The following is a 24,173-nucleotide window of genomic DNA, read 5'->3' as shown; positions in this document are numbered from 1 at the left end:
GTTCATGTGTGATTGCCCTCATCTTTGAACCCTTCACTTTCTCTAAGGACATTTGGCTCGGCAAACCTCATGAGCCCAACTATATGTTCCTTGCTGACGAGAGTAGAAATCTTAGCAAATTAAGTACTACCACTGGCCCCATGACTGGTCTTGTCTCTTAGTTGGACCAATCTTGCTTACTCTCTTCACATTCTGTCTTTCATACTTGGGGATGGACACCAAGTGGCAATTCCTCCTTTCTGTGTTCCTTCAGAGGAAATGCAGGAACACGGAAATGGGGCGGATTTATTCATTCAACAACTATCATTGCCCCTATGAATACCAGGATTTCAATATGAAGCCATTTCAAGACTTTACTATTTAGTCAGAAAATGGATGCCCATGTACATTTATTTTTCTGGATACTTCCTGCTCTTGTAGTTGACATTTGGTCCTTTGAGAGATACAATTTTCTTAGCCAAATGGGGGCATTCTGCAGGTTGAATTCCTTTAGAACTGAGAATGGGCAACTGAAGGTTCCTCAAATCACCAGGTGGATGGAGTTTTACCTTCTTAGAGTTTGGGTTCTTTTAAAAGAAGCATTTTAGCTTTTTTTCTTTTCTTTCTTTTCTTTTCTTTTTTTTTTTTTTTTTTTGGTACCCTTATGTATACACTCTTCATTATCTTGAATTTTAAAATGGCTTGTAGTAAAAAAATATCTTTTATGGCTCTGAAAAGAATTATTTTTTTTCTTAAACTCAGATTATTTGGGGCATTGACTATTCTGATGGGCTTCACCTCCAACCTCATCATTTCAGCACCCTTGTGAGTAATGAGAATGCAATACATAAAAAACAAGTAAATAATAAAACCTCCAGAAAGTTCACTTGTCTAGAGTTTCCCTGAATAAAGTAATTACAAGGACATCAGCCTTATATCCTTGTGACCCATGTGAATGAGTTGGGTATGAGCTGACATCTAACTTAGAGATTAACTGGACAATTTTCTAAAACTATTTCTCCATTAAGTTTTCTCTCGCTCTCTCTTTTTTTTTTCCAACAAACATTTCTAAGACAATATTTGAAGTCCACACTCAAACACATCATTAACCAACACTTCACCCTTGGAGACCAGTGTACAGTTATAGATTTCCAATGTTCTTCTGGGGGAAAAAAAGCTACTTAGCTTGAACACTGGATTGTCATTTGGGTGACTAATAAAAGGGAAAAGATATATGTAGTTCAACAGAAAAAAAAAAAATTGAGCCTCATTTCTTTAAAAAAGGGGGGGGAGTAGGAAGCAGAAAACCTTTAATAAAAGATTATTTATCATCCTGGGGGAAATTTTTGAGCAGGGAAAGTATAAACAAAAGGTATTTTCAAAATGGCAGAGAAAGATTTTGTCTAAACGGCGCCAATCCAGATATGCTGACCTACCAGAAATACCCATGAAGTGATAAGAAGATAATTTCAAAGCCAAACACCAAACAGAAATAAGATAGGGGTCTCTTAATGTGTTGAGACGTGGCCTCATGCCTTTAAATTCTTATATATAATTCACTGTAACTGTCAAAGGAGAAAGAAGAAAAACCAGCCATACTCTCATAATGCTAGAGAAATAAAAAAAGGAGAGAAATGCACAAACAAGCAAAAACAAAATAATATGAAAGATCCACCCAAACGCACTGCAAAACATTGCAATTTTGTGTTTCCTTTAGCTCTCTGAAAGCTGAAACAGCCTTATTCGTCTTGATATTCCTGGCTTTGGGCATTGTAGGTAGTTCTTAGATGTTGTGTGTGAGCCTGTGGGTGGGCCCATGCACACACATACACACACATACACAAGGTATGTGTAGACCCTGCTTTTTTGGTAACATGAGCATAGTCCCAAAGGCAGGCACACGGGATGTACATGTAATTGCATTTTGCATTAATTTGCTTGTCAGTAGGTTTTTTCAAAGAGAAATACCTTATAGGACTGGAAGTGACATCAGGATCACGAGCAGTCACTTGCCCAATCACGGAGTTTAGAGCAGCATTTTCATGAACTTCGAGGAGGTAAGTCGGAGAAGAGAAGATGGGTGGCTCGTCAGCGTCCTCCACCACGATTTTGACTGTTGCCGTGTCTTTGAAAGGCCCCTTGCCGCTGAAACGTGGATCAATGTGAACGTTGGCTGCCTCCACCTTCAGTGTATAGGACTTTTTGGTCTCAAAGTCCAGAGGCTGTTAAGAAATGACAAAGATGAATGTTTTTCACTAACGACCACAGCAGCAAGAACAAATGAGTCTAATGCGGATGGATGATAGTTATGTGCATTTAAGCCCATTTGTGAGTCTTAATGGGATCCCTCTCCATTCCTCCAGATTCGACCTGTAAATTTTACAGGCATTTATTGATATCTGTTTATTGTACAAGCTCGGTGAATCTAATCTCCTAGTGTTGTCTTTTGTTTTGCTCATTTCACTTGGAATTCACAAAATATTCACAGTCATGAATTGTGCCATCACAATTTCACTTCAGAGTAATAATAAAATTTTACTAGTGAAAACATGGCCTGCATATCAATCAGCCAGGTAATCGAGCCTCTGCCAGTAGGAGATAAGACAGCATCAAACCCAATCTTTATCCGGGAAGAATATTTTATCATTTCTGCAACAGTGTGTGAAATGTGAAGAAGTAGTAATAATCATTGTTTAGTCCAAGGAGACATTATAAAGCATAAGTCAGCACCAATCTGAACAAAGAGTGTTTTCTTATTTCCTTTCCAAAGTATTGCTGCTCTCCCGATCCTGTGGCTAAAAAGAGGGTTATTCATTTTTAGGGTATTCTTCAAAGGTCTCTATTATGAGTCCTATGATATGAAGCAGGTGGGCGTATAAGGCAATTTGCATGCAGATACATATGTACTTGTGCTTATATTTAGAAGAAGGACAAGTGAGAGTAGTATATACCGCGTATAGATATCTAGGTCTGGCTGTACCTTCACAACTACGAAAAGCAATTTGAAATTACCTCATTGCACCATTACCGACAGTATTTTTGACATATTAATACCTCATTCCTTAAAAGCCCCAGAGACTGTAGTGAATGACCTAGGTAAATATAGCTAGGTAAAAGAACATAATCCACTTTAATAACCAGAAGCCCATCAGCCTCAGAACCCTCATCGTCCGATTCCTGGCAACCCAGGATACTTCAGATTTCAAGAAAGTACATCTGTCAAGGTTCAAAGACACCATTTAGGTTGGCATTGCAATTTCCTGTAAGAAACAGAACTTTAAATCTGCCATACAGATTTCAAAATAAAAATAAGAAGCTGGAACACACGCTAGCATTAGTGAGCTCTTTCAGAACTTCTGTATAAGCTTAAATACGTATTCATATTTCAAAATTCTGCATTGATTTTTAGATTTGAATTCAAGTCTAACGGGACTTGACATTTTTTGAAATATTTTCTAGAAAACGAGGCCCATACTCACTTCCCTGTCTGTTCTGAAATGTCTTGCCACATGCACGATGAATAGACCATTCGACACCAGCATTTTCCCAATTTGCCATTCACCCCTACTGTAACCCTTTTGCAATGTCAAAATCTTCACAAACACTGGTAAGTATAACAGGTTAGGTTCTGCTTCATTCTTAGCTCAACATAGTAGCAATGAACCCCAAAACATGCTGGTGTCCGTAGGAGTTTATCAGACAAAAAAGAGGACCCATGAATTGTGGAAATATGACTCCCTACCCCGTGTTCTCTAGAGTAAAACACATGTGTTTCCTCATGTTAAGATGAGTATTATATGCTTTCAAGTTTATGAATAACAGTGACTAAAAATACAGCAAATTGCTAATTGCTTCAGTTGATAAAAGCACCTTATGGGAACAACGGATAGCAGTTAATAATAACAATAAAAATGACATTAGGAATCGTTAGCCAAGGAAAATGTGGCTTTGGGTTATTCAATAATCGACTCAAGTATAATTATCCTGTACTCTATTTCAGACACGAGTTTTTAAATACTTTGCAATGCTTAAGTCTAAACTCAAGCCAGGTATTAAAAAGTCTTGTTGCTCAGCAGAGACCTAAATTCCATGCAGCCGTTTTTTTTACTCAAAATTGATCGTAAGATTTCTTTTGCATATGAATGTATCCGGACAACTCCAGGTTCCCACTAGCAATACCTCTTCAATGGGGTATTTTTTTATTTTTTTTTTAAATTTTAATCTGTGCCTCTGAACAGCATCATTGAAAGCAGATCCCTATGCAACGTGACAGAGAGAATTAGAGGGTAAGCTTGGGGTCATGTCAATGTAATGCTAATCAAGACAGAGGGGAAAATGATTGGCTCCCAATAGTGTGGTCCACCATCCATCTCCTTGTTCACGAATAAGTGAATCTATGTAAAATTTAAGTTGTGCTACTCCATGACAGAAATACGAAGAACAATATGAAACAAACACTCATGATGAGGATAAAAGGGTATTTTTTCCTTGCAAATGCCTCTGTCCATAAAATAACAAACTGTGTTCTACACATTTTTTATGAATATAGATGTCATGATGAGAAATAAACATGGAAAATGTTGTAATGTACAGAACTTTTCACATCTACCACCAAAAAAAAAAAAAATGGTTGCTGGCAAAGGCAGTTGAACGTTGTATACGTCGTTTGTACTGTTTACGGAGATGTTTCTTTCTCTGGGGGAGTCCCAACCCCAGGAACAAGGCAAATAGGAGCTTCACTTACCATAATACTTGGACTTTGGGTGCATGGGGGAGTATCCAATGGTACCATTGTCATTCCAGTGCCTAAAACTAGCCCGGATAACTGAAGCTGATGACTCCTTCTGTCGTTGAGTTTTCCTGAAAGCAGAGCTTGCAACGAAGACTAAGGAACTGCCACTGTATTTTGTGGAGATATCCCAAGAAGTAGGAGTGTACAAATGGGCAAGTTAATAGAGAGAAGAATTAAAAGCCATTGCACTTGCCACCTCTGTGAACAATAGAGGCTGCTTCCCACTGGAAATCCTCTTAGGAAGCATAGACGATATGCCTCAAAAGAAGTTTTTCAAAGAACAAGAGCTGTCCACCAATCTGAGTCCCTCGTGGCTTGAGGGTTGCTTTCAGAGTATTGACTTCCCTACAAATTCCCAGGCACTCTGGCATAGACGGGAGAAGAACAATGGATGAGCTGGGAGGCTAGCACCACTGTGGTAACTGTTCACCTGAGCTTTAGCTGCAATGTAAAGTGGGGCTATGAGGTGGGCAAAGGACTCTACTTTCTTGCAGCTAAAGAAGCTAAACCTCTATCAGCTCAACAATTATATCGGGAAGTCCACTCAACTCCCACAAACTGCAAAACTCAAGTTTCAAACAGTATTTCAACTGTGATCCAAGTCGTCCTTAGCTTACCTTTCTTAGTCTAATAATGCCATCCTGGGCCTGGGCATCAGAGGTGATTTCAAAGAGTGCTGTTCCATCTCCATCGATGATGTCATATGATGACTGTGCATTTTCACCAATGTCCTGATCGTTGGCCTTCACCCTCCCTATCGCAGTGCCAAGAACCACATCTTCCGGGACTGAGAAGTGATACAGGCCTTAGAAAAGAGGAGAAACACTGAGCATTGCACAGATTCCACTCATTCACTCACTCATTCATTCATTCATTCATTCAGCAAATATTTATTGGGCATTTCCTGTGTTCTGGGCACTCCCATAAATGCTATCAATATAGTGATGGGAAAGACAAAAAAATATGCCTTTCACTGTGGAATGTACAATCTTTTAAATGAGTCAGAGACAAATAGTTCCCAGTAGGAGTGATCTCTCTTTGAGACTCTTCAGAGATACTGAACTTAATGCCACCATAGGTTTACCAAGTATGTACTTGGAGCAGAGTTATATCAGGATATCCGTGCATCTATGTGATTGTTCTTTCCAGCTTACTGTAATCACATTGGCTGCCTGTGGGGATATTCATTGTTGCCCAACGTAAAATAGTAAGCTAATTTCAGCACAGAAAGATGCAATGTGTTACACACTGAAAGTCATTTTTGAAGTTACCTTTATATTTACAGACTTGTAGACCATTTTTGATAAAATCCAATTACTAAACTTCTGCCGTGCCCTGCAGCAAGCTGTTCAGATACATGAAACACTCCTCTTGTTACTAAAGTCCTCATTGCTCAGAAGACCAAAAATCCTACCTTCAGTACTCTCTAGGCAAAATACAATTACAGTATATGTTCATTTGCCTGTGTGGGTGGTAAAATGTGTCTAATTAGCGGCATGAGTCCCATTTTTATTCAGGTCACTTTAGCTGTTGTCTTAGTATTCCTCCCTGTCACGAGTGTAGGCGAAGCTGTTGGAACCTCAACCACAACCCCAGGCCATTACCACTTCAGTGCATACGTACCCTACACCTCACTGCCAGCTCCTGTGTTTATTTGCCTGAGGGTCCTCTGTGGCCTCCAGAACCCACTTTGCCCACTGCCTGTCAGGCCAGAACTACCAGGGAATTAATGACCAACAGAAGCAGCCCTCAAAAACTCACACCGGTTCGTATATAATATCCCAGGCTCCTCCCCTCACTGGTACGGTAACACTTCTCCCAATGTCTCTTCTTTTGTTTATTTATAGTGTCCCAGAGTTTCCCCGGTGGGGTAAAACTCCAGTCACCCACAGTCGTAGCTGGCTTGATAATGCACATTATCGGCTTTCTGTTTTTCTCTCACTCATACCCTTTACTTCCCTACTGGCATTTCTTGGGAACATCTCCAAGATAAACTACTTATAATCAAATTCTTGTCTCAGTGCCTGTTTCTGGGGAATCCAAACCCAGACAAACAGGGAGTTATCGTCCCATTATAAGAAAAACAAGGGGAAAATAAATATTCAATGAACTATAAACCCAAAAGGAAAAATTAAATTCAGAGAACATTACCCAATTCTAGTCTGAACTCAATCACTGAGTCCCTTGGATAAACTAAGACTCATTTTACCCAATATAAGTTTAGTTCAGATGATGGGTAAGGTTTTCTTCTAGCACTAACATACTTTTATTTAATGATGAAATAAAAATGTCCCTTAGAATCACGAAATTATGGAACTGGGGAACAAAAATGTTTTCCGAAGAGTTTTGCCATAAGGTAGGCACTGAAAATCATCCTGTCGAACACAAGGCTCTCAATTCTCTCATAATTGGTTTAATGATTCCACTTCCTTCAAACTTTATATTCCAGATAAGGTTTGAGATAATCCCTTCACGTATACTTATTAAGTAAATAAGCCAGCAAGGGATCTCACCTTGCTGCCAGTCCTGCATCAGGGAGTCTGGGGAAACCAAGCAAATGGAACATTTCTTTATCCATTTCAATTCCGCTCACTCCCATCATCGCTATCATTGTGATCATAGTTAAAAGTTACTACCTCCAAGAAAGGGAACACTTTTGAAACTCATCTGCCACTGCTGAATTGAAACAATAATTTTCCCAAGAAAGAAGAGTTGCATATTAAAGCATTAACAATAATGGTAAGTGAAAAAGGAAATAAAAACTCATTCACTGACACAGACAACAGTTTAGTGGTTACCAGAGGGGAAGGGAGAAGGGAGGGAAGCAGAAAAGGGTAATGGGGATCAAATATATGGTGACAAAAGGAGAACTGACTCTGGGTGGTGAACATATAATGCAATACATAGATGATGTATTATAGAACTGTACACTTGAAACCTATTTAATGTCACCCCCCAATAAATTTAATTTTAAAAAAGAGAGAGTTGAGGGAAGGATAGGAGAAATGGCATTTTCCATTTCAATATATTTTTTTTTATTTAAAAGGGTTGCATTATTGTCTGATTTTTAAATGGCCAGATGTGAAAATTCTTAATGAAAATACGTCTTTTCTGTCCTTTCTACCTTGAAATTTCTGAAGATAAATTCTCAAATATGCCTCAAGTGTGCCATTTTCAAGCCACACCTCTGTCCGTCTATCTCTCCCCATCTCTCCCTCTCTTTCTTTTTGTCCTCTCGTCTCTCTCTCTTCAAAAACTGTTTCTCCTATGATATTTTCTATCCCCGCAAACGGCACCAGCATGCATCTAATTTCTCATGTCACAAGCAAGATAATTCATTTCCTCCGTGAAAAATGCAATCTATCCTTAGATTTTTGTTATCCTTACCTCTTAAAAATCTATCACACCGATAGACTTTTCTCCATTTGCACTGTGACCACCATTGTTTGCCAGGGCTACCATCACCTTCTACACGAATGGTTACAATCACCCTTAACTGGCTAAAATGTGGAGAAGACATCAGAAGAACGCCAGATTTTATCTTCTCTGATTTTGTTGGAATCAAATACTATTAATACTCAATCCAAGACTTAAAATCTTTTAATGCTTCCCAGTGATGTTAAGATAAAGATCATGGTACTTAAAATGGCCTACACATACAATATGGCTAACTCCTGCCTAAACTAACTCTCCAGCCTCTTCACTTCAGCTGTATTGAAATTCTATTAATTCTCATCCAGGGCCATGCATCTTTCTTCCAGAGGGCTTATGGACATCCTTTTCCTCCAATGGCAATGTCCATCCCTCATTCCCCTGGTTTCACCGTGTTTCAGCTAATTCCTATTCATCATTCATACCTCAATTCAAGAGTCTCCATGCCAGGAAGTCCTTCCCAAATCATCTATGTCAGATTCCTTTGACAAATGCTCAGTAGAAAAGGGTTCTATGACAGTACAAAGTAGTTGGCAAATAATGATTATCTCCCTGATTCATTGATGGTGGCTGCCTAAAAGTCTGTCGAGAGGTTTCTGAGGTAGAGCATGACTTTAGGAGGGACAAGTAGAGTCAGTGATCACTGATGTCCCCCCAGGTGCAGGAAGGAAGAGTGTGTATTTTGTAGCAAGTGTACTACATATCTGCCTTTTCCATCTCAGACACTAGAGGTTTAGTTTCTTTTACACAACAAGTGTGACTATTGGTTGAGCAAACTCTGAGGTGCATGTTAATCATTCTTTCAAGTTTTCTTCATGAAAAGTGCTACGGGACAGAGAAATCAGCACACATCTTGCAGTCACACATGTGGTTCTAATCTCAGCACCACTACTTACTATATGCTTGCTACTCGGAAATTTTATCAACTTCTTTGGAATCTGTAAAACGGGGATACATTTAGTACCAAAATGATAGGAGAGTTGGTTGTTTCATAGACATATATGAACGGTTGTGCCGTGCACATAATAAGCACTCAATGATTGTGATCAGTTTTTCGTTTCTTGATGTTGCTGAAAAATCAGAACATACATTCAAAGGAAAACATCATACTTAGAGTCTTACCCCAGTGCAGGAAATTCACTTACTCTGGGCAAATTTCGGTGGATTGTCATTAACATCGGTAAGGGTCACGGTAAGTGTTGTGGTCCCAGACAGGCCACCAGAGTGTCCACCCATGTCTTTGGCTTGGATAACGACGAGGTACTCCTCCTTGGCTTCTCGGTCCATGTTGGGAAGGGCAGTTTTTATAATTGCTGAGGGGGGAAGAATGGGAGAATGACCTTCAGGCAGAGAGCTCATTCAAAAATAAATGTGCCAGTCTCTCTCTCTCTCTCTCTCTCTCTCTCTCTCTCTCTCTCTCTCTCTCTCACACACACACACACGTACGTACGTACAAGGTCCCACTCAGATAATTTTCAGTTTTCTTTTGACATTTAACTGGCGTGTATTGGTGATGCCAACACAGAGAATGATTGTAGTCATAGACAGAAGTGGATAACTTACAAATATATATTTTATAATACTTTTTAAAAAAACTTGCAAAAGTATATATTAGAAAGTGAACTGAATGGTATACTCGTACCTACCAAATTAAAGTATAAATCACCACACAGCCTCATCTACCCAGGAAAACCCTGGAAGTGAAAGAATCCTACAATTTATCACAGATCCCAGTTCCCCTACAAAAGGAGTAAATACACAAATAGCTTGAAGGCTCTCAGGTCAGAGATAAATTATTCTGAAGCTCACAAATATATTAGAGAGATGATAGAAATAAATGCATTATTAGAATCAACTCAGGTGAATAAACCACCAATCAAAATTAACATAGGCAAGTTTCTAAATCCTAAAGTACTGTTTAGCTATATTTATATTTTATTTTGTAGTTATACCTTTCCTATTGTAAAAATAAATATTTGAGAAAAATGGAAAGACATAGAAAAAGTGGGTAAAACATAAAATCACACAAAATAACATAAAATCATCAGTGCTAAAATGTCAATTTTTTTTTTTTTTTTTTTTTTTTTTTTTATATTTTCAGGCTTTATCTATCTACCTCTTTGGGTGCTTACTAGTAATTTAATTTTCTCGTTAAAGATTCAAAATTTGCATGATATTTAAGAACTTATTTTGAAAATCTTTATTTAGCCCTCCCCTTACCCTTATTCTTTTATTTATAAGTTCTGCTAATAAATGTGGCCATTATGTACACATGAGCATGTATGTACATAAACATATAATCACACATGTGATTATGATATTGATATTGTTCTGGGACTTTATTCATGCAATGGACATCTTTGAGATCTTTTCTTGCTAGCACATGGAGATCCAACTCATTACTTCTTATAGTACATAATTGTTCATTTATAAACGAGCTGTGAGTACCTTAGGTATTCACACATTAATGGATATTGTAGTTATTTCCAATTTTTTCAAAGAATAATAAAGTATCTTATAATGATACTATATTTTTCTGTGTCCTTCATTTTTATTTAATTCTAAGATGCCTCCCAATATTGCTACAATCCCACAATAAAAATTATTATGACTAGCTTAGTATATTACTATTGAATGGGTGTGTTTCATCTCTGGCCCAAATGAAAGAAAAATGTCCAGATAAAAGATAATTCTCCCCATTACTTCTAACCCAGAGACATCATAAATGCTCAATTCCAATTGAGGATGAGCCACTCTCTTGGCCACTTCTGAAGCTGTAACCCTTTTTTTTTTTTTGAACTGATATGCTGTAATTAAATCATCTGTCTACAAAAGGTTTACCAGGAGTTCAAGTCCCTGAGTCATCTCAATAGCAAGCAAGGTGCAAGAGTGCTCAGGGAAATCTAATCCACCCTGGCAGGGCGCAGGCTCTGGGAAGAGCTATGTGTTCTTATGCACTTTATTAGAACTTGACAAGACTTTTACATCAGACCTTCCCATTCGGGAAGCACTCAATTGGATAACCATACTTATTTGAAAACATTGATGGTAATATAATAAAATCTTTCAATACAATGGTTTCTTTCGGGATTTGATCATATCATTATATAACTCAGTAGATCATACTTATATGGTACCATAGTAAGTGAAAACAGAAAGAAAAGAAAAATAGAAATATAACCATATTTCAGACTTGGATCACTGTGAGGCAATGTTGAGGGGAAAATAAACATATGAGCAAAAAATAGCAACAACAATAAAAAACCTCCTCATGAGCATGATGAGATACCAGTATGCCTGCTCTGCTATGGATACATATTTTCATAACTCAGCATAGCTTCCTTATGAGCCTAATTCTAGTAGAAAGAATTAGACAATTGTTTTACTCCCATGATAGTTACATGAATGCTTGTAAAGTTTAGGTATCACCACATTCTCAGGTCATCATAAATTAAAGCCATCAATTAGACTCTGGAATTTGATGTGGAGTTTCTAATAATTGGAGGAAACGGATATAATTTCTCAAGGAAGGTTGCAACTTTTTTCAAAGAAGTTGATGAGCTGAGAGGCCTATGTGAATCTTCTCCGATTAGTTCAGTAGAAGAATCTTTACAATGCCCTCAGACTCAGACAAGGTTGGTATGCATTATTCTCATCATTTTTATAGGTTGTGAGAGTGTAAACTAAAACACACACACACACACACACACAAAAGTTGTGATGTCTCTCAGACACTTGGAAATTAAGACAGTTTTGAGGCTCAGTGGAAAACAGCACACTTGGGATAGTATGTACAAGTTTATCAGAATATGAGGGAGGCATCATGATGGAGATCTTTGCTTGGATGGTAAACAAGAGTTCCATGTGTCTCCACCTGTTCCAGAAATGTTTATGCCCTTCACCACTCAGATGAACAGCTTGATACTACCTAAGACATGCATCTATCAACAAGCTTGAATCCCCTTATAAATGCTCCATCATATTGAAGTCAAGCAAGTTTTGTTTCTTACATTATTCGCAGACTTACTAGCTTTGTGACTATGAACAAATTATTAAACCCATTGGGACTCAATACTGTGCCCTATCAGATGGACATAATAATCAGCCTCTTGTAGTGGATATTCTAAGTTTATGAGCGATATTGCATGAAAAGTTCTTAGCACATAGTAGTTACCCAACCTTGATGTTTCTCTTCCTTTTTTCCTTCCCAACCACAATGTATTTAATGCTTATCTGGATGGTGGTTATAGAGTGTTGAACGTTCTCCAGTTGCTCTTCCAGACCTACTTTCCAGCATTCTGCACCAACCCTTGGCACGGGAGAGTGACTTCTATGGATTGACTCAATGAACTTGCTTACTCTTTGGCTTTGTGTTAGACTTAACAAACGTACATTACCCTCAGAGAGTGTGAGAATGGAGCAAGGTGAGGTTCTCTACCCCCCTCCAATAACTCAATCACATGTTTGGATACACTATGGTTATTAGGATATTGCTAGAACAACACTCTAGTGTCCAATAGCTGACCCTTCCCTTGCTCCTACAGGCTTAGGGATGATGTTGGCACTTCCCTTACAAGCCTTGGGGTGCTTCACTAGCCTTTGATGGTCTCTCTTAACCTGGCCATCCATTGGTCAATAGTTCCTTTGTTAAACTCTCTTTAATTACCCCATTCCTATCAGAACCCAAAAAAATATGGTTAGGATCCTGGTTCTTTTTCAAGCATCAAACGTGTTTCTAGCATGTCATTCTTACACAGATATCTACAGTTCAGAAGTACTTCAATTAATAGCATATTGCTGTCCCCAGGACCACTCCTCAAGAAAGCAGGGCAAACATTTGTTTCCTTATCTATAAAAATGAGAATAACACCTCTTCAGTTAAGTGAGTTGCTTAAAATGACCCAACTCGGAAGCTTCAGATCTGGGAGTCTTCATACTTCCTCCTCTCCTATACAACCTTGGGAGGAGGTTTCCTGATTTCTAAGGCAAACAGAGAGCCTCTCCCAGGTCTCTTGAAGGCCTGCAGCACATTTATTTGACTTCAGTACAAGCTGTATCATGAACAGCTCTCACTTTGCCAGCGCCCCCTGCCTCTAGTGTCGACCTCACAACCAGCAGTAACTCATTAGAAAATACAAGTCAGAATTTCTGGAAGATTTTTCCTGCTACTTTGTGGCTGTAAAGGCAGGATATGAAAAAAAAACAAACAAACAAAAAAAAACGAGTGCCCTTGGCACTCTTACTTTTATTTGTTGTTGTTGTATTGGGACATATCTAACATGTTACTTAACTTCATTCCTATTCAAAAGACAGATCATTTCACTGGCATAAATATTGCAATATATTGATAAGCTCCTAAATATAAGCTTTAAAACGTTCTGAAAAGTTCCTTCTACTTCTTCTCCCTGAATTATTTGCTTTGGCTCCCATATTCTCCCAAAGCACTCATAGCTTTAGGTTGTTTCCTACGTGGACAAGAGAACTTCTGTATCTTAAAAATTATTGTTGGGTATTAAATACCAGACCACACAGAGCGGGAAATATAATAATTAGGCTGTTTTTCCTCTCAGATTTGAGAAGTCAAAAATTTGATCCATGAACACAAAAAAAGCCATTAAAATCCTCAATGAAATGGCATTTTCAGCCATTTTTCAACTCTGATTTTTAAAAGGCAGATAGATTCCTACACCTTTTTTGCCAAAATAAGCTAATGTAAAACACCTTTTGGTGGTATTAATTTTGAATAGCTTCCTATTGCCCAAAACATAGATTGTGCCCCCTTTTTTTTTCACAATTGTGGTCAAGCAAGAGCTGTGTTCACATCTCCCCACATGACTGCAGTTACACACACGCAGTGCCCAGCCATGTATTCCAAAGCTTCAGCATTGTGTTGAAATGCCCATTACAGCAACTTAGTAACAAATTCAATATTTAAATTTTATGGCCGGCAGCATGACAAATGCTTTCTTCTGGGGCAGTTAGTAAAACTTAATGTAGGTATTTGCTAAACAAGCTCACAAAAAAGAAAATCAACTGATTTTTTTTTTTTAAATGGAAATTTCAGGATGTGACTCCAAACGCTATTACACCTGTTATCTCTGACTTTTGTAAATTTCTAACGTCAGTGATTATTCTAGGGTTTAGACTTCGACCCCTTAAATAGCTACTCTTGAATAAATCTCACAATCTCCCCAGGGCAATTTTTTTTTCCTTGAAAATGGGAAGCTCTAACATTTTGAGAAGAACAAAAAAGAAAAACACAATTGGTGTTCAGAAAGATGAGCCTGTCCTGCTGGGTCCTCAATGACATTTACTGCAGAGTCCATTCACAGAAGGGAACGTAAACAAATATATTTTAGAAGAGTTTCCCTGGAACTCCACTTTGAAAATCTAATCAGAACATGCAATTAATGAGAACAGTCCATACTCCAGGAATTGAGTTCAATGGAGATTTTGAAACTGTTACTGGGGAGTCCCAGTGCCAGTTTCAAAATCTCCATTGAATTTGGGAATCAAGGTGAACCCTGCTAGGAGGATTAAGGAGGGAAAGGGGGAACCATCTTGCTCTGAAAGCAGCATTCATTATCCTACTGTGAATAGACTGATGGGCTTCATTCTCCTGTATTTAACAGACACGGTTTTATCTTAACTTTATTCAATCAAATGGAGATTTCCCTGGTGCAGTAGTTTGAAATTTTAAATCATAGCCTGGCCTAAGTTCTTCTAAGTGCTAAACAGCTGTTCCTCCTGTCTCATCATTCCGGGAGTACTTCTGATTAGAATCCAGTTTCAGTCATCTCAAAAATTTAAAACTTGTGTGCTTTTTTTTTTCCTTTCCATTGTCTTTGGTGTTATCATTTGAGAAGCATTTTGTATCCGTCACGAAGACTTCTTTTTATAATTTCTGTGCTATCACCAGATTGAGAGGCTTCGTGAGAAAGGCAAGGAGATGCTGATTAACTCCTTTGTCATTTTGAAGGCTGATTACTGTAATTCACTCCTTGTGGGTCCCCCAGATTGTGCTGTTCAAAGATTGCAGTTGATACAAAATGCTGTGCTAGACTCCTCTTTTGAATAAAACGTGTTGAACACATTATCCTGGTTATGAAACCACTAGCTTTGTCATTCTTCAAAATTCTTGCCAATTCAACGTACAATATCATCTTAGTAAATGCAAAAAAAAAGTTTTCTATTGATGAGATTAAATGGTACAAATTAACCAGGGATACATTGTTTTAGGGGGTCATACACTGCATCCATACATTCTGTAAACCATGTGATCTATATATAGTACATGCTACCAGTTATGAGGAGTAAAGGATATATGTCTAGAGATACTTCAACACAGGCCCACCTTATCATTGAACAGCTTCAATATAGTAACTTCCATAATTTGAAACCTGCACAAATATATCACAAAGGAAAAAGTGAAATATTAGAAAACTGTTCAGCCTCCAGAGGGTTAAAAAAAACAAAACCAAAAATTGCATTTCCCTTTCTTTGTGACTCGAACTATAAATTATATAGATAGGTGATAATTGATGATAGATGGATAGATGATAGGTAGGTAGATAGATAGATAGATAGATAGATAGAATTGTCTATTTGGAGAAACTACATTCCTCATATATTTCTGGTGCTTTTGCGAAATATAACAACATAATGGAAAGCTAATGGGCTAACTGTATCAGGAATCAAGCCTCATTTATATTCTGTGACTTTGTATTTTTAAAACTAAGAACTATTCCAAGGAAATTATAAAATTCCTTTCTCTTGACCCCTAAAATTTGTAAAGTTTTTCACTTTTTGTATGATATTCATTTTAAAAGCCAAGCAATGTATGTAACAATAGGCAAATATTAAATTATTGGTTAAAATTATATAGATCAAAGGCACATCATATTAAGGAGATATTTAAAATTATGTTATAAAAATTCTTTAGTAATATAAAATGTTGACAATAATTTCTAAATGTTATTTTAAAAACAATGTCTGCCATGATTATTTCATATTATGACGTGCTTATAAAAATTTGGCAAAGAATATAAATGAAGATAACTTGATGTGTTTTTGTGAAGGCATTGGATGTTTTGGTTTCCCCTCCCTCCACACACCAGTTTGCCCAGGGCTCTGTAATGGGAAGTATAGAACTGTATCTGTTAGAAACTGAGCTCTGGGATGAGACATGTAAGAACTATTTTTGGTAGGAGTATTACAAGCCATATGATCTTGGGCAGGTCACTGAAACTCTCTGAAGCTCACCAATCTCATGTAAAATGTTATTGTTAACCAAGAGTTTTAGGTTGGTATTATTACACGAGAGGTAAAATGCCAAATGTTTTACCCTATACATATATAGACATCATTAGATATAGATATAGATACATACAGAGAAATACATATGTAAATATATACATATTCTGTATTTATTTTTATAACTATGTACATATACATACATATGTGTGTGTATACTTGTATATGCACAGTCATCAGATATATATTAATGTTTATATTTTGTAAATATATACCTATCCATACCTATATATGTAAATAAAATTTATGGATTAATTCAGTGGTATTAATAAACAAAATATACATATTTAAAAAATTAGAAACAAAAATTATATTCAGTGGTGATACTGAACATCCCTCACCACTTCAAAATGGTAATGTCTCCACAGAGACTACCAGGTAACAAAAAAATTTTTTGCCTCCAAATCTCTAGATAATTTGTACCCAAACTCATCTTTTACTACAACTTCTACACAGCATATGATTTTTTAAATTGCAATGTAACTAACATGTAAAATTGTATTAGTTTCAGGTGTACACCATAATGGTTTTACAATTGTACATATTACTAAATGCTCACCAAAATAAGATACTTATCTTTCTTCATATTTTCCGTATCCTTTGGTGCCTTCATAACCTCGTGTGGGTATAATGAAGCCTAGATCACCCTTGGCCTTTACTGGACCTCATGGAGTTCCTTTCATCCTTTCAGGTCCAGCCAAGAAGGTGAACTAATTACTCTCTTCCTTTTGATCTCACGTGTCTTTGCTAGGAACTGTCTCATGGCATTTACTTTCATGTCATTTCCCCATTTCACCACTTCCCCTATGAATTCAAGCTGTCCTGAGAGTATATTCCTATGGAGAGGACCCGTGTCTCATTCATCCTGAGATGCCCAGAACCAAACACAATCTCTGGCACATAATTAAGTACTCAATACATGTAGGAGGGAAGAAAACAATACAAAGGGAAAAAAAGAAGGTAGGAGGGAGAGAAAAAGAAGGAAAAAGAAAGGCAGAAAAAAGTGGTAATGGAGTTTTTTCTAGCTGTTTTGAGGACTCAGCACTGGAGTTTGCAAACACTTCAGGAATACTAATAACTGTCGTCTACGGGGCCCAGAGACTTTCAGATACAATTATAAGGTAACAGAGCCACTAAGTGAGGGAGGAGGGTGTCAAGATTTGAACCTAAGTCTTGCTGCCTTCGAGTCTCAAGAAAAGCTCAAGGGCTATTCCACACCATGTCAAAAGTCACATCGTAAGGTCACTTCGGTTTGCCAGAGGAAGGGCATAACACTTGATGGATGCCTGTGAGGTGAGTATGATTTGCAGATTAAAGAACCAACGGGTTCTCATTGTTTCTCTAGAAATTATAATATATATATATATATATATATATATATATATATATATATATGTATATATGTATATATGTATATATGTATGTATATATGTATGTATGTATGTATGTATATGTATATACACATATATATATACATATATAATATATAATAATTGCATAATTGATATTTGAGTTATTTATTAAATGTCTCAGGATAAATTTGTGGTGCAATGGTCTAATATTTCAGATATTCTCAAAAAAATTTTTTTGAGGATTACTAAAACAAAGGGGGGGAGTTGTGATGCTGATGAACCAGGTATCCTTGTAACATTTCATGAATTTAATCAATTGGGAGTAAATTCATGAAAAAACAATTGCTTTGTTCTACATGTGTTACCGATGATGCCCTAGCCTTACTTATTATTTATGAAGTTCCATTATTATTTATTTCTCTTGGTATATACATAGATATGACAACCACATTTTCCTAAAATAATTCATAGGAAAATTTAATAGAAAATATGTTTTCACACGAATATCAGGGGTTTGGAAAGTGGTCCAGCAATGAGAGTTCTTGGGCAGTGTCACCCAGACTGTGGCTGAGTGAGATTCCAAATCTGGATCTCCAGCATGTTAGGTATGAATTATAAATTAAAGAGTATATTCTCCTTTGGCCAAAAAATCTCCACATGGTGCTTAGTTAGATATTTGTCCGACAACGTCCTCCTATGCTATGATAGCATCTTAACACATGTCTGTTTGACAGACATGACTTCTTTCATGTAGATTTTATATATTAAACTCTACATGACCCTCCCCATTTCTGTTTGAAAACTGTTGCTGGAGACAGTAGGCTTGAAAGCTTTAAAAGAGACCATGAGGATCTATCAAGTATTTCAGATGTACAAATTGCTTCCTTACATGTGGCCTTCCTGTTTTATAATGCAGTCTATTCTTTGTCTAAATGACTATAGCTTCTTCATTGCCCCACTGGGTGGATCACAGCCATCCATGTCTATAACAATATCCTCAGAGAATGACATAGGAAATAGTTGTAAGTGAATTACCAACGATGCCCTGTGTCTCTAGTTTTATATACAGTGTGCACCGTGACTTTAGTGTATGGATTATCACTTCTGTAGCTCCTAAATTCTTCCTATTACATAATTCCACACAGGCCACTGTTTACACCATCAACACATGACTAGCCAATAACTGGTGCTACTCAAATTGCCAATTCCAAGTTACATTGAAATACTTGCAATTATTCCAATTCAGAACTAAGGTGAAATTTTGTTTCCCCTAAATGAAAACACTGCCAGGGACTCCTCAATCAAGTGGAATTATTTCTGTGAAGAAGATGATGGCACTATTCTTTCCTTAAGCCATCATTCCAATAACTAACTCTACATGTAATAAGTATGGGTGGCTTAAAGAAGCAAAGTGAAAGTCGCTAAAAATATTGGATGCTTTCTCCCAGCAATTCCGAACTTAAGCCGAACTTAAGCGGATACGAATGGCGGGTTATAGAGTAAATAAAGTGCAGGTTCTATAGTTACCCACTGACAAATGGAGCTGGTATTGAGCCCTGAGTCTAAATCAAGCTAAGCAGCTCTTTTCAACTTTTAGAACTTCAGTCTCCTCACCTATAAAAAGTGATAGTAACACCCCCACCTAGCATTATATGAAATACCACCCAACATTGTTCACAGAGCATAATAGATAATAAAACGCACTTTAAGTGAATTGATAGTATCCTCGAATGCTACAATGGTACTGATTCCTCTCATGCCTCTTTGGAATTTTCTGGCCCCACAGCATGTCATATTGATCACAGCCTGCCAATAGACACAAGTAGAACATGGTGTTTTAAGAGCCCAGGATTTGATACTACACATCGGATTTGATTTCTGGCCCTTCCAATTCCAAGTGATAGAAGTAACCTAGGTAATTTTCTTAACCTCTCTTTAGCCCCTGTTTTCTGTTACATAGAGATAGTGTTTACCCCATCATTTTTTTGTTTTGTTTTCTTAAGATGATGATTAAGAAAAATAAGGCATGTCATTTATTAGTTATCATTTGTGAACACATATTAACATGCATATTATGTTATTATTTAGCCAATAATAACATAGTAATTAGCTGATCACTAGTACTACCACCACTGAAACAACCAGTAATATGTCACTGCCTGGTTGTGAAGATCAATTACAATAAAAATAATGACACTCCGTGTCTTATTGAGCTTTCGTTGTGCCAGACCCTGTACAGGTACAGAGTCTGGATGCATATAAGATGCTTAGTGCAGTGACTGGCGAAGCGTAGACATTCACCGGCAGAGTTATTACAATTATTGTCACCATCACCTCATCCGTACATTTCACAACCATCCAGTTAGGTAACTATTACTATTAGGTAACTAAAAGATGAAGAAACATGAACCTCTGTGATCTGGGTTAAAAGATTCATATTCTGTGAGCTTTGACATGATAAGAGGAGCTAATGCTTGTCTCCGTACTTCCCATTACACGGACTTGTCTCTCCTACACCTTGGAGGTTCTAGACGAGCTTGAATCACTAACTTCAGAGTGCTCGTACTACGGTAGGTTTGCCTGTTACTTTCAAAGGATAGTCATTGTTGTGCCTCTTTGAGTAATCTCTAACCCAGAGATGCTAAACCAACTCAGTGACATTACTCAGGAAATTCCCAGTGAGCCACTAACCCTTATTTGAAGTATCTATAAAATGCAGAGAGTGAGACACTGGCCAAGTGATTGCCTTTGCTGATAAAATACGTCCAATTAAGTACATCCTCAACCTCAAATTTCTAGATAAATTTTTGGCGAATAAATCATGCTTTTCCCCCATGGGTCATTACACATCCAGCAACAAATGATCACTGCATAATTTCTACGTGTGACTGAGTAAGGTTCCCATTCATAAAATCACAACCCACGGCTCAAAGAGGAAGGACAACAAATTGCTTCCAATTGCTTTAACACAGGTCAGTGGGCAGGCCTACTTCAATGAGAGAGGTTTGGCCAGGGAGGGTAGGATCTTCCTTTAATTATGGCAGCTCCCATAATGGGCATCAAATGTGCTGAGAACTTGCCCGATTCCCTTCAAAGTAAGAATCAGGAACCAGAGTCAGCTTAAAAATGTTCTAGGGTTTCTTACCACTGTCATTGCTTCAACTGCTCTTTTTCCCTTATCAGCCCGAGATGCATGTAGAACACTGAGAGGTATACACAAGTGAAAAGTGTTCAAGTATTGAGAGGAGTTACATGTTAGAATCACTTAAAATTCTGACAACCTGATCCATTTACAATAATTCAATGGGCACAGATCTCACAATTATTCCCAGAAAACCCCTCACCATTCCTTTTGTGCCTTTCAGTCCAAAACCAGCCTCAACCTCTTTGCTGCCTTCTGCAACTTCTGCTTTTGAAATCCTGCTACCCTCTACTTCAGGAATACAGGCTCTCTTTCTTCCCAGGAGAGTAACTTTTCTTTTTTACTTCGCATTGTCTCTCAGAATAGAATTCTTCTCCTCTGCCTTTCCTCCTGCTATTTCTCAAACAATGCTGCTGTGTGATTCCCTCTTAATCAGTTTTGTGTCTGTGCAAGAAGTATCATCAGCTACCTTCTTTTGGCACCATACTCACCCCTTTTTTTCCACTCTTGCTTATTAGCATGAGTTTGAGTTTATTTTATTCTTTTTTATTTAAAATGTTCCCCACCCAAAATTATTTGTATTCATGCAATCAATGCCCTCCAGCTCCCATTCATGGACCTAAGAGGGCAGGTGGCAAAAAACGCCCTGGGCTCTCTTTTGCACAGAGAGAAAAGAAGAAGCATGGCGAAATAACCAAAAAGGAACAAATCTGTCATTCTGCAAATGTTTGTCAAGGACCTCCTGCATATCAAACACTTTTAGGTACTAAGGATAGAGTGGAGAAGGCACATAAGGAGGTCAACGTCACAGTCCTTACACACAAAACAGGGCAACCAGGCTCATTTACTTTCTGGGCTCCAGCTTTTTCGTTTCATACTTACCTTCCAGAAAAAAAGAAAAGAGACAGACATGTCACCTGCAGGAGCTGATCATTATAAGTGGTTCTCATGTACACTGACCACATTTAACTATGAGTAGCCCAGGCTACTTGTGACTATTAAAATCCAGATATGATTATGCCCCATAATAGACAGGCAAGCATAGGGTAATGGATCTCTGGGTCCCCTCGGGATAGCGATAATTAGACTTGTATAAACAAGAGGCCAGCTGACCTTCCTAGGAGGCAAGCCGGAGGCAAAAACCAGCCAGAAAAGAAAGTGAGGTAATGTTCTAGTTAATAGGAAGTTACCATACAGAGGGATTGGAAGAGCAGATTTTTATGGATCTATTGTTCCCCTAGCGACAGTTGTCAAAATACGTCAGAGCTCAGTTTCTTCAAATACATCAAGTGGCTTATGTTTTTTTTTTCTTTTTGTCCTCACTATTAAAATTAAAAACTGTAACAAATAAGTACCTCTTCCTTTTCCTGCTCCAGATTTTTAAAAAATTATATGACTCCCACTTTTCTTTCTCTCCCCGATTCTTATCAACCTCTTCTCATGGTCCATTCTCTCCTCCTCTCATTGCTATAGTGTTCTTCATAATGTTTTTGTTCAAATTTAAGTGAAGACAAATACTATGGAAATACACACTTGGTGTGTGGATACATGAATGAACGGATATTGAAGTTTTACGTTCTCTATGTCTACTTCCTTCAATTCAATTCAATTGGCACTCACTAATTACCTCGTATTTGCTGAGCATTAGGTTTGACCAAGAAGACTGCGTCAGCAGAGGTACATGGCAGGTGATAGACTGGTTCCTTCAAACTCTCAGTTGCTCATGGTAACTACAGAACCTGAGGTTTATATGTTTATCTGTTTTTGATGTTCTCACAATACAAAGAGTACAAGCCATTGATTCTGAGAAACTTGCAGTCACTACTCACACGTGTCATTTTATGTAGTGAAATGCTGAATAAAATCCCATCTCTAGAAGTAACCTCTGTGTTTGCATGTGAGCACAACATATCTAAGAGAAATCACGTGAATCAGAGAAAATATTTTGGACTGGGACAAAGGATTAAGCTTATCCTCAAATCTGACATTTATGTTTTGGGTAACTTCAAAAAAATCACCCACCCTTGTTCCTCATGATTCCCCGTATTAAATGAAGACCACTAAACCTTTTTTTTTTTTTTTTTTTTTGAGATGATCAAAGTATTAAATCAGGGAACGTGGGAGGTTGCCTAGAAGACACACTTCTCTCACTCTTTCAAATTACAGCATAGTTAATGACTTATTCAAGGTCGCACTAATAGTAAATGATGATGGAATCCAGAAGTCTCTAACTCCAATTCCAGCATTTCTCTCTGTAAGCCCTAATGTGCCTAAGCAACAATGTATTTCTTCATCCATCCTCATTAAAAAACATACATTTCCTGAAAACCTATAAAACACGTCAAAATATATTGTGTTATAAATAGAGGCATATTGTACTGAAGATTACTAAGATCATTAATTTTGTTTTTCTTTCTCTTTTCCCAGGAATCGTTGCCAAGTGATGGCCCCAAAGGGGTCCAGTCATAAGGGGATGCCGTTGATTCTTTCTGAAGCCATCAGCTATTCTTTTAAGAGCTACTCGCCTGATTATTTCATGTTCCCAAAGTATAAAATTATTTTTCTTGTCATTGTTTTACATATTTAGAGTCAAATAAAATTTCATGAGCCTCATTATTTTCATGTATGCAAATGATCTGTTATTATGAGGTAATTCTAAGGGTTCATTTCTAGTGTAAGTTAACTTAATATTCAAAGAAGTCTTAATGTGAGGGAATCAAGATGATAAGTAAAATCAACCTTTCTATCTTCCTTAATGGTCTTTCTTACTTACGTTAACTTTGTCAAAATACTTCAGATTCGACTCTAATTTCTAAGCACAGCCACAGCAAGGCAAGAGAAAAAAAGCCATGTCACCATCTCCCATCATCCTTAATTCCTCATCTTTGCAAAAGCGTGAATAATTTCATTCAAATCAATGACCACCGAGAGAGAACCTCTAACGAAATAGACACTGTCATAAGGGTTGGGGATAGAAAAATAAATAAGGTACTGTTCTCTGGTGTGGAATAGTTCACAATGCGAAAGATGAGGCAGGCGTGAGCACCTCGGTGCTAAAATGAATATTCACCTCCTCCAATTATGAACCCTGGTATTATTGTGTGCATCACTCCATCAAAACTTTTATCGTGCCAAATTTGTTTTCTGTATGTGCTTTTGTTCT

At 37.5% G+C, this 24,173-nt stretch overlaps 1 protein-coding gene across 4 annotated transcripts in view; it reads right to left on the bottom strand.

Moving 5' to 3' along the window:
* Nucleotides 1-24,173, bottom strand: part of CDH8 (cadherin 8) — a 324,252-nt gene that overhangs the window by 133,526 nt on the left and 166,553 nt on the right. For all 4 annotated transcript variants that reach the window (XM_019755067.3, XM_074314784.2, XM_019755057.3 and 1 more), the window contains 3 exons: nucleotides 9,349-9,516; nucleotides 5,389-5,576; nucleotides 1,948-2,201 (listed from right to left, as the gene is read on the bottom strand). In XM_019755067.3, coding sequence (XP_019610626.2) covers nucleotides 1,948-2,201; nucleotides 5,389-5,576; nucleotides 9,349-9,516 — 610 coding nt within the window. The remainder of the gene's footprint in view (nucleotides 1-1,947; nucleotides 2,202-5,388; nucleotides 5,577-9,348; nucleotides 9,517-24,173) is intronic.

Source organism: Rhinolophus sinicus, chromosome 8 (genome assembly GCF_057876585.1).
Source record: "Rhinolophus sinicus isolate RSI-liver-muscle chromosome 8, RSI-T2T, whole genome shotgun sequence".
NCBI classification, from domain to species: domain Eukaryota; kingdom Metazoa; phylum Chordata; class Mammalia; order Chiroptera; family Rhinolophidae; genus Rhinolophus; species Rhinolophus sinicus.
Note: the sequence above shows the minus strand (reverse complement) of the source record. Positions and strands in the feature narration are given on the sequence as shown.